This window comes from Callospermophilus lateralis, chromosome 2 (assembly GCF_048772815.1).
Source record: "Callospermophilus lateralis isolate mCalLat2 chromosome 2, mCalLat2.hap1, whole genome shotgun sequence".
Classification (NCBI taxonomy): Eukaryota; Metazoa; Chordata; class Mammalia; order Rodentia; family Sciuridae; genus Callospermophilus; species Callospermophilus lateralis.
The window spans coordinates 145,756,011-145,771,153 of record NC_135306.1 but is presented as its reverse complement, the minus strand read 5'-3'; the positions used below and the strand labels follow the sequence as shown (position 1 = coordinate 145,771,153).

The 15,143-nt window shown below is 48.0% G+C and overlaps 1 protein-coding gene across 7 annotated transcripts in view; it reads right to left on the bottom strand.

Annotated features, from left to right (window-relative positions):
- Positions 1-7,005: 7,005 nt before the first annotated feature.
- Positions 7,006-15,143, bottom strand: part of Tenm4 (teneurin transmembrane protein 4) — a 768,485-nt gene continuing 760,347 nt past the window's right edge. For all 7 annotated transcript variants that reach the window (XM_076846576.2, XM_077108835.1, XM_076846577.2 and 4 more), the window contains 2 exons: positions 14,885-15,027; positions 7,006-12,379 (listed from right to left, as the gene is read on the bottom strand). In XM_076846576.2, coding sequence (XP_076702691.1) covers positions 11,621-12,379; positions 14,885-15,027 — 902 coding nt within the window. In that variant the 3' untranslated portion in view covers positions 7,006-11,620. The remainder of the gene's footprint in view (positions 12,380-14,884; positions 15,028-15,143) is intronic.

Sequence of the window (15,143 nt, the reverse complement as noted above, 5' to 3'; positions counted from 1 at the left end):
AATGCATGCAAGCAAGATATGTAAAGGGCCTAGTGCGGTTGCTTGGTACAGGGTACAGATCTCAAGAAATAGCGGTTCCTCCACCTCCTGGTTATTGTCATTGATTGTTTGCCTGATGTAAGTCTCTAAGTTCTATGAGGAGTCAGTGCTGTGTTGACCTTCTTCTGACCTCAGGCTCAGCAGGGCTTCTGCAATTGTCTGCATGGGGTTCCAGGGTCAGTACCTTCATAACTGAAGGATTCTCAGGGTGGCCCAAGGATCAGAAGCACTGAGGCAGAGGAGGAAGAGACCTCTGAAGCTAATTTTCCTCCCTTTCCTTTCTGGTGTGCATAGTGATTCTGGAGTGTCTTTTGAGTCGTTGCTTAACCTTGGGACTCTTTTGCAGGTCAAAGGCCTTTGTGTGTAAAGGTGGTCCGAATCCTAGAAGTGCAGGAGCCGGGTAGGCCGTTATGGTTCAACATGATCTTACCCAGTTCCACATGACAGTCTGGAGAGATGGGAAAGGATGGCAGGCAACCACTAGGTGGTGCTGTCACTGTGAAGAACCCTTCATGTATCTGCAATCCTGTGTAAGGGGAACCGCAGATAAACAGCTATCTGAAGAGAATCAGCATCCTCATCTAAATACATTCCACCCATTTGGTAAGATTTTGGGATGGAGACTGACCTAGGAGTGTGCATGAAAACCAGGAGAGAAGGAGGCAGATAGGCCTACATGGTTGTGTGGTCTCTGTCCACATTCAGTCTCGACACTCAGTTCTCTTCTCTGCCTCACCCATGAGATGTGTCAAGCTACCCCATAGGGCACCTTGGAGCCACCCACCACACCTCCACCTGGAATGCCCTTCATTCCTTTCTCTTCAAGGTGTTGCCTCCTCCTGGAAGCCTCTCCTGGTCCTCCCCATAGCAAAATGGGCTGATAGCTTTTTTTTGTGTTCCACTGTCCCTATACCTTCATGAAGACTTTTCACAGGTCTTTGTCACTTTAATGGAATTAGATGTTTACTAAGTGGGCATTTTATGGCCTGGCTTTGAAGAAAAATCTCTGCTGATTTTATCCAGTCCTCATGCAACATGTGTAAGGGCTTTCTTGCCCATCTCTCTCCCACCTCTTAGGGGGTTCAGGGACCTCCCCCCGCCGCCCCCTGCCTCTGATCCTTGAGCATGTCCTAGAGTGCTCAGAGCTTGTTTATGATGGGTAAGCAATGTGGACAGGAATGACTACATAAATGGCACAGCCCAGTGTAAAATGAAAATATGGATCCCTTGTTCAAAAATTAAGAACTTTAAGAGCAGAGCAGTAAACTGAAAGCTAGGCCCTTCTGGGCATAGAGCCCTGTGTGACTCCTAATGTCTCACATTCAGCAGCTGGCCCTGGCATTGGACTCAGGTGAGCCTTGTGTCTGTTGTTGGGGACCTGCTGAAAGGTGCTTGTTCATTCTCAGACTTTTTGGTGTATGAAACCTTTCACATTGGACATTTCCTGACTCCCAGCTTTGCAGCATAAGATGAATAGCCTAGAACTTGGAGTTAGGAAAACCTGGATTCAAAATCTGAATCTATCACTTACTAGCACAAATCATGAACATACAGCTCATCTGCAAGATGGAAGGTAATCATACTAATCGCAAACAGTGTTGCCAGTTCAACCCAGATTAGCTGTAGAAATCACCTGGGTCTAGAGCCCGCACCTCCTGTGCCTACTGAGCTGGCTCTAGGGAGTCACTATGCTTGGCCTCAGAAACATATCTGCTCAGGGAGGTCGGGCCAATGTTGGGCTGCCCTTGCTCAGTGAAGCGGGTCCCCCTATGAGAGTGGCAGTGTCAATAGAGTTAAGCAAGGAATGAAAGGGAAAAGTTGGGAGGCCCTGGAGAAACTTTTAGATCACATAATCACTACTATGGGGTTGGGTGGTGGGGAAATGTGGTCACCGTTGATCCAAATGACATGTATAAACACTTCCTGTGCCAGGTGCCAGTATTCACTGGTAAGCAAAACAGGTGGGGTTCTGCCCTCTGTTAACTTAGTGCATGTGATTATTGTGTCCTATTCTCTTAGCTTCATCCCTCACTAGTTAATGGGTAATGGGCACTTAATAGATGCCTACTATGATGAGACAGGAAATGGGACTTACCAACCTCCTGATGGAAATGGGTGAAGTCAGTCATTCTTCACAGCCCCACCTGCAAATCTCTAGGCCGACTGTCCTTCGACTGCAGGAGCTCCTTTTGCTTAAGCACAGAGAACCAGAAGTGCCTGGGAAATGCCATGGGGTGGGGCATCCTAACTGATGACTGACAGGTGCAGAGGTGTAACGACTGCAGCCCACTTCGGATGGGAACAACTCCCAGGTGTGACTTAGATTGTTTCCACAGCTTCCCCTCAGGGCTGAGCTGAAGTTACTCTCTTGGGGCTTTGATTTCGCTCCCTTGGTTGGCCCTCTTTTCTTGTCTCTCATTTTCATCAGTCTACCTATTTTTCCTGGGACCACTTCCCAATAACTAACTTTGGGACAAATCCTCATCTCAGTGTCTATTTGGGGGAATGCCCCCACCCAAGATAAAAAGTGGTGGTGGTCAGGGGAGGAGTTAGCAGTTGTCTCCTTTACTATAAATTGATGCAATGTGTCAGAAGAAAGTCATTATGGATAATGAAGTACTGCTTTGCAAATTAGTTCCTTTTGTTACGAATTAGGGGAACATTCAAATTGTCCCTGTAATATGATCACTCTTCCTCACTTGTACTCTGCTATACTTTATGAGTGGGGAAAAGGAGGAGGCATTGCTACTGGCTGGGATTTGCATGTAACTGCCAACTATGGTAAACCAAACCCAGAGACACCCACGTGCGGGGACGGGAGGGGCTTATGCTCCACATAAGCATCAACCTCTGTGTATTTTGTCATATGAAAAAGTTGAGGCATGCTGGGACATTTTGACTTCATGTGTCCCTGGACTAGGTTCACAGGAGTCGGGTTCAGAGGCCCACATGAGCAGCATGCCTTCCTTTTGCTGGAATGGCTTCCCCTCTTATCTAATCCCTTCCCACTAAACCCACCTCTCCCAAGATTATTTTCTCAGATGCCTTCCTCTCCCCACTCAGCCCACCCTGAGCTCTCTTTTCTAGGCCCTGTGGAAAGAGGTTTTTGTTGGGATCACTTTCTTAGCACTTGGACACTCCCCTTCCCCTGCTGTCTACCCCTGAGCTAGCTGGAGTCTGAGTTTCTAGCCCACACCAGAGGCTGATTGTCAGGGAGAACTTCAGCCATGGCAGCTAGGGCATGAGTGAGCCCACTGTCATAGAATCAAGGCTGTGGCAGGGGATTAGCTTAAGGTCCCCAGGGCCTGGTTCTTCCTATAATCAAACCTGTCAGTCAAATGTGCACCCCTAGGAATCTATCTGCCAGGTTAGAAGTCTTGCCTTGCTTGCCCCTCCAGCTCCTCTGACTGGATGCATATGTGTTGGACTTTGGAAAGGATGTGGAATGTGTTTACAACTCTTATTGCCTACGAGACCTTGGAAGGCACTGTTCTAGGGAGGTAGATGCTGGAGCCCACCTCCCCTTGGGGTTTAGGCCTGCTCCTTGATGGGGTTTTCCTCTCATCCCCCCAGTATCCCCACATCATCCAGTTTATACCCTTCCCTGGGGCTGCTGGAGGCCCTGCCATCCTTGCCCTGCTTCGGTTCTACAATTGGCAACTCCACACCCACAAGATGGTGCACACACTACTGGTGCCTCTTAACTGGGCTTCTGCCCTCTCCCCGTGACTTCTGGGTTCTGGCAAGCCTGGACACTTAGGCTTCTCGAGTAGCGACACAGAGCATGTTCCTACCTTGGTAATGCAGTATTTTCTGAGTCCTTCTAGACTTTGATTGGATGATGATATTTATACCCAAAAGGTCCTATTACATCTTAAGGGCTTCTAAGGCTGGTTGGGATGAGCTGTCTTACATACAGTTGATTAACTACAACTTCTTCAAGCCTTGACGAGGGGCTGGATTTGGCATTTATTCATGCATCAGACATTCTCTCTCCATCTATCCATCTGCTCAGTCATATAATAAAAGTATCTGTAAGGATGAGTCTATTTTTTCCACCCCCATACCATATAGATTGTTACCCTATATAAGAATGTAGGTGTCCCAATGATGTGAATATACTTTGTATATAACCAGAGATACGAAAAATTGTGCTTTATATGTGTAATATGATTTGTAATGCATTCTCCTGTCATATGTAACAAATTAGAATTAAAAAATAAAAAAAGAATGTAGGTGTTCATCAGAAGGAGTTTCAAAATTTCTGCTGGATCTTGGCCCAGTAGTGGGTGCCCTTTATATATCTGGTGGTCCTGGGAGGGAGCACATTTTGAAAGATCTACATACAAGGTCTGCTACTGAGTCCCAATGGATCAGATGGACTTATAGGGCAGATTTTTATTCCCTGAGAAGGGATATTTATTCTTGCAAGGTATGAATCTCCAAAATATGTGTTGGACTCTGGAAAGGATGTGGAATGTATTTGCAACTCTTATTGCCTACGAGACCTTGGAAGGCACTAATCTAGGGAGGTAGATGCTGGAGCCCACCTGGGCTTATTCTAAGCTGATCAGGCTTGAGAAGTAAATGCTGGGTTGCCTGGTAGGACATGGGTGAGCCCTTAGGCAGGGATAGAGTTTCCAAAATGGTGAAGAGAGATTTTAATATGGGGGTTCGAAGAAGAAATCCCCATAGATGTGCCAGCATGAGGACCGGGAACAAGTTTGGTGTGGGGTGTGACCAAATGGAGGACCACCGTCAAGAGATTTAACTTCTTAGATATTCCTTTAGATATGGGAAAAGATACATTTAGTGCTCACTTTTAAAGTCTTTTTCCTTACATGTTATAATTTTCTCCAAGGCCTCTAGTGGATTGGGGAAGTCCCAACTTTGAGGGCAGGCCTGTGGAGGGATATGAGGACCTGGGGCATGCTGGGAAGGAGATTGCCTTGTTCTCTGCCCCTTCTTCTTTTTTGGAGGCCTTGATGCAGCAGCTGTGCCCAGAGAGCAGCTGAGCAAGGTGGAACAGTTAGTTAAGAGGAGGCCAGGCCTCCATACAGGAGATGATGCCCTTCTTTCTCAGATACATCAGAAGGAGTGGACCCCTAAGGCAAAGGGAAGGCTGGCTTTAGGTGACACACTGATGGTAACCTGTTTTGGGTGCTGAGGACACATGGAAGATTAGTGACAGCCTTGGTGGACCTTGAGAAGTTTAGGCCCTGAATAATCCAGTATTGAAAAAGTACAGGCCCTTAACAAATGTGCATTGAGGGCCTTCTGGGGTCAGGGGAGGACTTACCAGAGGGCTCTGGGAGTTTATTTCATCTGGGCTTGAAGAAAAGTGTGTGCAAAGGCCCATAGGTGTGAAACTCTGAGGGCGTACCTGGGGCTTGGGCACTCTCCCATGAAGCCAAGTGTGGTGTAGGTGGGGACAAGAGAGGTGGGTGGAGGAGGGCCTGGTGGGTGGAAGTGGTAGGTTGCCTTGGCTAAGGGCATCTGAAGTGCCAGGCTAAGCAGCTTATTCTGTACACAGCCTGAAGGGTAGTGTAGTTAGTAATGATTCTCAAAGTAGCATCACCTAGAAACACGCTGGAAATGCAAAATCTTGGGACAAACCTACTGATTCAGAAATTCTGGGGGTGGGGCCCAGAAACTCTGCTTTAATAAGCTCTCAAGGTGATTCTGATGCAGACCTATGTTTGAGGAGCACTGTTGTTAGTGGAAAGAATACTAGAAAGGAGGGCATGTAGGGTGGGTGGCTGCCCTGGGTGGGGATGGGAAGTGGGGGAGGCACTGAACTTATGTGCCAAATCCATGACCTCTGAGCAATGTGCTCTCTCCTTTAAAGGACTCAAGCACCACAGTACGTGCATGTAGACGGAAGGCCGGAGACTTGCTGAAAATCTCTAAGTACTGGAGCCATGTCTGCACCCAGTCTGGCCTGACTGGGGGCAGGATGTGGCCTGGGCTGTGCAGCACAAGGTTGTGTCAGAGGTGCTTGGACATTTGTCTTGCGAGATGAGACTTGGGGTTGTGCTGACCCTCTGGAGGTCCCTTTCTTTCCTACCACTGCTGGTGCCTCCTGGCACCACCACAGTGCAGTGGTCTGGGTTGTGGTGCTGGAGGACCCCTCTGGTCACCCACTGCAGCCTGCATGGAAGGAAGGGGATTGCAGCTTGGAGCTCCTTCCCTGAGGGCCTGGTAGTGAGTTGGTCCTGGGCCAAGGGAGCGAAATAAGGCCTTCTGCCCTCAAAAGACATCTATTTGAATTTTCACAATATTGCCATTTGCACCAGGAGATAGGCTTAGTAAATGTACTTTTCTAAGCAGCCAGCTGTCCTCCCTGATTCCTAGGACTGATAGATTAAGTATGAGGTTAAGTGAGAAATGCATGTTAAAAACAAAAAACAAAACACTACTGTATGCTGTGATTATAATAACCACCTTAGAGTAAAACAACAACAAAACCCCATTGAGAACACAGGGTAGGGGAAAACCCCAATGCTAAAGAAATTTCCTTTCTTTCCTCCCAAGTTGTGTGTGGTTCTCGTTCCTGACTAGTCATTGTATGACAACTGTGTATCCTTTTATTTTCAAAGGGCAGCACCCTGTGGAAGACAGTGGCACAGTGGACATGGCAATGTGCCTGATGGTGGAGGGCTGGCTCTCTCTCCAGGACAGGGGCTGACTCTCTTGCCCCTCAGAGTCTGGCCTTGGGGCCAATGAGGGCATCGGTGGGGGCAGGATGTGGCCTGGGCTGTGCAGCACACGGTTGTGTCAGAGGTGCTTGGACATTTGTCCTGGCTGGTTGCAAGATGAGACTTGGGGTTGTGCTGACCCTCTGGAGGTCCCTTTCTTTGACAGTTGTGACCTGAAAGGTTTACTTGACTTTGGGACCTTGGACTGAGACATCTTCCTGATCATCCTGAGAAGAGCTACTATGTCCCAACAGAGGCCACCAAACACTTTTAAACACAAAATATTCTTTTATTTGTCAACGAAGGCTACACGGGATCACTTCTGGTTTTGTTTTTATGCTTTTTTTTTTTTTTTCCTAGAAGGTATCTACATCTGCATTTATTTACAGCCTTGTTGGTATTTACACAGTCAAGAATACAGTGTTAGAAACACAAAAGTATTGAGAAAAAAACTTCTCAAAATTAGTTCCAGACTTCAGGAAAACTATTTCCACATGGTAAGGCCAGAGTCTCCAGTGTTGGTCGTCCAGAGGCAGCTTGGAACAGTCCTTCTGCCGAAGCTGCGGGTTCAGAAGTCCTCAGAACAACAGGCAGATTTAGAAAAGTGGGATTCTGGTGTGGGGGGTGAATCTGGGGCTGCCAAGGCCCTGCCACACACCTGCAACTCAGCTTCTGCCAGGACAGCTGAGCCTGCGCAAGATCAGGCCTCCCTGGGCAGTCTGCCCTCAGAAGAAATCACATTTTCTTGGGGACCAGGAGGTCATCCAGTCTTATGCCTTTGGCATTCCAGAGGGGGAAAGAAACATGACGAAAGGCCCCACCCAGGTCTCCCTGACTCTGATCTTGTGCATCCACAATGAAACCTCAGAGTGTACCAGTGTCTGGGGCAGTCAAGTACACAAGGCTGGTTTTGAGAATGTAAAGGTTGGAGAAGATAAAGTTTCTCTCTGTCACCTGAGCAATGAGTCTTTGAAATGAGTTTGCTGTTTTTGGAAGGTTAAATAAAAGGGCCTTGAACTACAGAGTTCTTTTTTTAAAAATATTCCCTCCCCTCCAATAAAATATAGACAGGTGCATGAATCTAGCTGGGAATGATGTGCCTCAAATGGAGGGCTTTCAGTCCGAGAGCAGAGCCCAAGGGAAAGGAGAGACTGGGTTCCTTCTGGGACCCCTCAGGCAGCAGGCCCCCTCAACTGGGACCAGGAGTCACCTTCTTGGCTGAGCAGCTGCTGTGAGGAATGGATAATAGACTCTGGTGATCAAATACCAAAGCCTGGGTCCCTGCTGAGGACCAGTGGCCACAAATCTTAGCATCACTGTTCTCGCCATGTGGCTGCTGCAAATGGTAAAAGTGTATTCTAAGATTTCACATCAAAAGCCCTGTCTTTGCAGAATGAAGATCTCTGCCATCTATAAAGGTGACTGAAAAGTTACAATGAAAACGGTTCTTCTGGTTCTTTAAAGAACTGGGTTCCTCTTTCGGTGTCTATGGCACACGGCCCAGCTTACCTCCCTTGCCTCTCCATCCTCTGTGCCCAAGACCCAGCCCACCCTGATTATTTGGAAGCACACCTTCTGGCCATTCTCAACCTCCAGTCAGATTCTTGGGGATTATTTCAGACCTTCCATCCCTAAGTCGAAGCCAGGCCCTGGTGAGGTCTTTGGATGGTTCTCAGTGAGTCATTTTGAACCAAGTGTCGGGGGCTGTCAAAGTGTGGTTTACCCTGGAGTTCCTTGCCTTTCTCCTTCTGTCGCTGCTCTGCCTCTAGGGATGTCTGTGTGGAGGGTGGCTACAAAGGAACTCACTGTACGAAAGACAAGTTAGAGAATTTGTAAGGTCTTATTTAAGGTCGTGGCAGAGGAACAAAAGGTGAGGGGCTGACTGGCAGTTGTGGAGAAGGCAGGAACTATTCAAGACTAAATCTTCTTCCAGGGTCAGAAGCCAATCTCTTGCAGAATCATGACCTGGGCCAGTGTGGGAGGCCTGGTCATGCTATCGAATGGACAGATTTTGGCTGATCAGTGCCAAGAGTGCTGGGATTTATTGGTTAGAACCTACTATGTAGGCACAGGAGCTCTGCTTATGCCTTCAAATTCATCCTTGGTATGGGATTGGGACTGGTGATCTCAGTGGGAGGACAGACCGAAAGGTGAGGCCTGGAGTCACCCGCCAGCCCCAGTGGAAACGAGCTCAAATGGGCCAAGGTCATAGCACCTGCTCCAACATGACAGCACCAGTGTGAAACGGTGATACCTGGCACTGCCCACCTTGCAGATAGGCTCCTTCTCTAAAGCTTTGGGATGCTTCCACTTGTCCTCCCCACTCCTCCCCCCAGAAGCTGTGCCTTCTTGGTGGTATGTAGCCCAGGGAAAGTATGGGATCATTCCCTTAAATAAAATAATACCTAATAATTTTGTGTTTTTGATCCTTAAAAGTCTACTCTATTCTCTTGGGGGGGGGGCAACTGAAGAGGGACAGAGGCTAGGGAGGAATAGGAAGATGAGTCCCTTGAGCCACATGCTGTCTTTGCCCCAAGAAGACATCCACAGCAGGTCTTGATGATGTCAGGCAGCCAGGATGGGACTGGCCAACTAGGCCAATAGGCAGGAGAGCTTTGCCAAGGGCTCCTTACAGCAAGAGTACAATTTTGAGAGGCATAAGTCTCCTTTGGATTAAACAAAAACAAAAACAAAAACTTGTGTTCTTTAGGCCAAACTGCTTTCCATCCCATCCAAGAACAGTCCTGTCAGATGGGAGCCCCCATCGCCAGCTCATGCCACACACAGTGGACCTGAGAAACAGCAAATCTGATTTGGCAGAGCTCTGGATCCAGAGACGATGGGCCACCAGTGGACAAACAGGCCATAGCACACTGTTGAGGCAGTGTGACTTTTTTTGGAAACAGGAAGAGCACTTAGCGAAACACATCCTCTTATCCCTGTGGGATGACGTAAGGCGAGATATCCCCTCCTCGAGAAGCTTTGGATGCCTCACTCTGCCAGGCAGAACCCAAGCTACATGTTGCTCCAATTCTCATACAGTAAGAGCCCTTCTTGGTTTCATGAACTCATTTCGTATTCTGAAGACTCTGTGAATAAGGCTATAAAGGTGCCATGAGCTTATCAGTCCAACAAGGTTTCCACGGGAATAGCTGACTCAGAACTCATTCTCCACACTTAATGTAAATGTAACCCATGAAAGTCCCATTTTCTAAGAAGCCCAGCTCAAAAGGAAGCATTTGGCTTCCCCTCCTGTCTCCCAGAGCCTCCTGTGAGTGGTAATGACAATGGTAATTAGGCAGATGCACCAGGAATGGAATCCTTGAACAAGGAGCTCCCGGCTCATGCTGTTACCTTCCTCTGCCCTCCTCCCTTCCCTTGGCCTGCTGGCTGCTGCGTCCTGCTGGGCAGCCTTCCAGCTGTGGGCTGCACCTGCTCCGGGTCCCTTCGTAGGTCTCCAAGGGAACCATGTCAGACTGGCCTCCCAATATGTGTACTGGTCTTAGAAACTGTCCCTGATCCTGGTGGGATTGAATGACACGGACAGATCACACCCAGTTAGCTCTCTCTCCCTTATCTTAGAAAACAAAACAACAACAACAACAACAACAACAAAAACCCTAGCCCCAAACCAATCAACAACAACAAAAACCCTAGCAGGGCTTCTCTAGAGGGAATTTCCTGGGTGCCCAGGCTGCTGCACCCCAGCTTTGGGATGGTCTACACAAGGGAGGCAGAGGAGACTTCCGAGCTGGTTAGAAGGATTCCTGGCTCAGGCCTTTGCGGAGTCCTCTCTTTGGCTGACTTTTTTTTTCTTATGCATCTTTCCAGGATCAAAGGCCACCAAGCACCTCTCTCCACATGCCTATTTCTCAGGAGTGGCAGCTGAACAATGGAAGGAAGATACCTGAAGTCAAGGGGAGAGGGTTTCTTTCCCCTCCCTGGAAATGGTGCCCCCATGGAGGGTTCACCGTGCAGTGCTGGTTCTCACATCTGGCTTTGGGAGAGAGGAGGAGATGAGCAAGGGACATCATGGAGGATCAACCAATCACAGACATCCTGGGTGCTGTCACCTCTTGGAGAGGATGGGGCTCATAGCCCCAGGATGTTATGTTACCAGACTGGGGGAAGGAGTGGGGAGACGTGTTCTCTATCCCAGTATGGGGGTGGCACCAACAACTACACGAAATTTGCAAAAGGGGAAGAGGGTTTCATTTAGCATTAAAATATAAAGCCTGGACAGGAGTTTGGGGCAGCTTGAAAAGGTGCTGAACAATATCATGACGTTTTCCAGAGCAAGATGTAACCATTTGTGGTCCTCTGGAGGTACAAAACACAGTGAGTAAAAAGCCACCAGTCCCCTGCAGGAGCCCAGCAAAAGCTCCTGAGTTCCTCCAGGCCCATTACACTCTGCACCCCCACTCCTGCACAACCCCCTGTCAAAGAAGAAAGGGGTGCACATGAGACACCTTAGCACAGACACTCATGTCTCACATCACACTGGGTACCTAGGGACAGACAAGGACACACTCTAGATGTGTGCCCCAAAGAGAGAAGAAACATACCCAGAACAACAGGAAAAATTCCTCAAGGAGAAGGGGAACAAAAGACAGAGTTTTCATTGTGATCACACTACAGAAAAAGAAAAAAACCTTCTGTTCTTTGCAAAAAATGTGTGAAGGCCAAATTTGTGTCTTTTTCTTTTCTTAAAAAAAAGAATGTTGCATGAATTAACAATGCAACCAGTATCTTTTTGTTTGTTTTCTGCACTTGTTAAAAAAAGGATTTTTTTTTTTTTTTTTTTTAAAGTACAACACAGTCAGGTATGTGGCCACAAAAGAGTAGCTGTCTTTGGCAAGAAGTCCAGGCCTTGGCCCTCTCTGTCACCTTCGGCCCATCTCGCTCTGTCTCATGAAATGGATATTGTTGGAGCTGTCCGACAGTTCTGGGTACTGCTCGACAGAGATCACGAAGAAGCCGTCGTAGCCTTGCACCCGCCCTGTGTTCAGCACCTGCTGCTTCTCCCCCTCTGTCCAGGCCCTCAGGCCCTCCTCCCCTTCCCGCAGTCTCTGCTGCTCTCGGGCCCAAGCCTGGCGCACAGCTCTCTGCCGGGCGAGCTCAAGCACCCGCGCCTTCTCTTCGTCCAACGTCGTCCCATAGCGGGTGTTCAAGCACAGTGCCCCATACTGGAGCTGGATGTCTGTGTAGCGTCTAGTCCTGCCGTTAAGCATGGTATTGATTTGGGACACGGTGACATTGACCCCATTCTCCAGGGTTCGCCGTCCCCCACTGAGGCCCAGGATGGCCAGGTCACCTTCTGAAGGCCCTGGTTTCACAAAGTAGTGGGTGTCCACCCCGTCAATGGTGAAGTGCAGGTTCTCTAGGTAGTGGGCATTGTTCAAGATGGCAGCAACCCTCCGTCCATCCTCGTTGGCCACACTGATGATGTCTGTGGTCACTCGACCATCCTTCAAGGCAAACTTGACCCCCTTGCCAAAGACTGAGCCACTGGATGCAAACTTCTTTGTCTCGGGGGCCTGCTGGCAGCTGGTGATTGTGGAGCCGTAGAGCTGATCAAAGCGTTCTAAGGTGACGAAGGCCTTGAGCTGCTTCTGCACTTCACATTGTACCCCAAGGATAGACTGATGAGGACAGAGAGAGAGAGAGAAAGAGAACAAGAGAGAGAGAATAAGACAAAGGGAAAAAGCAAACCACAAGAATATGGAAAATCCACTTAAATAAATCAAGTCTGTACATATTTATTAACCAGTAACCTGTATCTCTACTGCTGACCACAAAATGGCTAGCTGTCCATTATCCACCATTCACACCCTTCGATTCAGAGACTGTTCAAGGAGCATCTATTCTGGGCCAGGTCCTTTTCTGGGCACTGGAGGTACTCAAATAAGTCAGACATCACCTTTGCCCCAAAATAATTCATTGTTTCATGGGGAAAGTCAGATGTGACAACAATGATTGCCATCAAATGTGACCACTGGTGGTCTAAGAGAGATAATAATAGGAGCTATAGCTAACATTTCTTGCTTTTTAAGCTAAATAATTATCACTGTCTCTTTTGATCATCATAATAACTTTATGTAGTGGATATTTTATAATTCCAATTTTACTTTTAAATGAAAGAAACCAAGGCTCTAAGAAGTTATAAATAGTTCATAGTTATATGACTGACATCAAGTCAACATTCAAACCCAGTTCTGTCTGATTCTTGAAGCTCGGTTTCAAGGGCTGTTATTATAGGGAGAAACAAGGCTCAGAAGTATCCCAGCCTAAAGGGAGAGGACAGAGAGAAGGTGGGTTTTGAGGACAGGTTCATGCTTCAGCTGGGACTTGAAGGATGTGAGGGGTGATATTAGGGGGAGAATGGCAAGAAATGCAGAAAAAGAGGAAAAGTGGTGATCTGAATCAATGTGCTTACTCTGCTTTATTGCTCTTAACCATGTATACAGATAAATTGCCAGAAGGGCCTCTATTGTGCTTCCTTGGGGGTCCTCAGGTGTTCCCGCACTTGGCTGCTTTGGGGGACAGGCTGGGCCTTGCCAACTTGGTGTATCATCTACTGTCCCTTCCATGGCTCTGGAGATCAGGGAAGCCATGTTTGGGATGGCTCCAGGGCCTCATCAGGAAACTCAGGGAAATGGCTTTAGAAATAGGCCCATCAGCCTCCCACTGAAATTAAGTCCTCTTTATAATTAATAGAACCCTGTCTGTGAACAATTATTTCCTAGAGTTTCACGAAAGCTGGAGTGCTCAACAACAAAGATCTCCGATGCTTGCCAAGGGCGGAAATCAATAATGCATTGACAGGCGAGGTTGGCAAACAGGCAGTCAGAGACAGGGACTGAGGAATACAGCAGGGAACCTGGTGGGGGAGGAAGAGCTACGCTGTAGAATCATCCCTGGGGACTGCAGATGCTGGGACATCTGGGGCAGGGCCGGGGTGCTGGGGAGCAGGTGTTGGCAGAAAGAGGATGGGCTCTGTGGTTGGGCAACCCCGAATTTTCAGCACCTTCCTCTGACCTTCCCAGCTGAGTGTCCTTGGGTAAGTTTCTCTTTGAACCCTCATCCCATCTGTAAAATGGGCTCTTTTTTTCTTTCAATCATTTATTCATTCAACAAAAGTTTTCTGTGTACCTATATTGTGCTAACCTGTAGGCTGGGTATTAAATGAGACCCAGAACTTAACTGGTTGGAGCTACGTGTGGGGAGCGCTTTGCAAGAGGACAATACAGACGGCTAAGTTGAGGCCTAAAGGAATCAGTCTGAAATAAGAAATAGGGATGCAAAAGCTTCCAATCACTAGCAGGACGCCATCTGGCAACCCCGCTTTCCTCCACAGCCTGTTGTCCTCCAGGCTAGGATCCCCTCAAAGTCCTATTCATCTCTGCACTCACTGGGCACAGCAAAGGGCTGGGCATGGAGTCCGCTTCTAGTACAGAATTTATGAATGGCAGTGGAAGAGAAGGGACAGAGAAGGGGAAAAATGAATGCAAAGAGTGAGCGGGTGGGGCTAGACTGTTTTTAAAGATCTTTCCAGCTGTATAATTCTGTATTTGAAATGGGGTCATAAAAGGAAGACAAAAAAAATAATGCTTTTGGGGCACCTACAGTATACCAGGCCCGGCACTCAGCAAGATGACACAGAACAGAAACCTGGTTTGAATCCCTTCCTTGCTGTGTGGTATCGAAAACCCTCAGGCATTAAATCTGTAAATCGAGAACAGTTACACAGTGGGATATTTTTGAGTTAATGTATGCAGAATACCTCACACAAGGCCAGGTGCATTAGGTGCTCAAAAAATATCACATTTGTATTTAGAACACACTTTCTCCCCCTGCACCTTTGCCCAGATATTGACAGAGGATTTTTATTTTTGTGAAACTCCACACTTATTGTGATACACAAAGCGCCTTCATATGGCTTCTGAGCATCTGTGTGTCCCTGCAGCTGGGTCCCAGTGGCCTGCCTAGCAATAGAGTTGCTAAGTGTTTTCTGAAATGTTCTCTGGCAGGCCCTGTAGAGTCACTGCCTTGGTTTCCATCACTGACCCCAGCTCTCCTGCAAAGTTGGCAAGACCCTCCTGCAATGTTGAAATGCTTGAGGTGTGAGGTGCTGTCTGAGGAGTTACCTTGCTATTGTCCCACTCCTGGGTTTTCATCTGTGTATGCACGAGCTCATAGGATGGCTCCATGGCATCCATGTCTGGTTTGGGATATCCAGGGATCACGTTATGCAGCTGGAATCCAAAGGTGAGCAGCCAGCTATTGACATCTGAGTGTGAGAGAAGCAGAAACATCCCCATGAAGTAAGTGCCTTCCGATGCCACTCATCCTAATTCAACACCTAGAGAGGCTGCAGGTGGGGTGGGGGCATGGAGGACTGCTGGT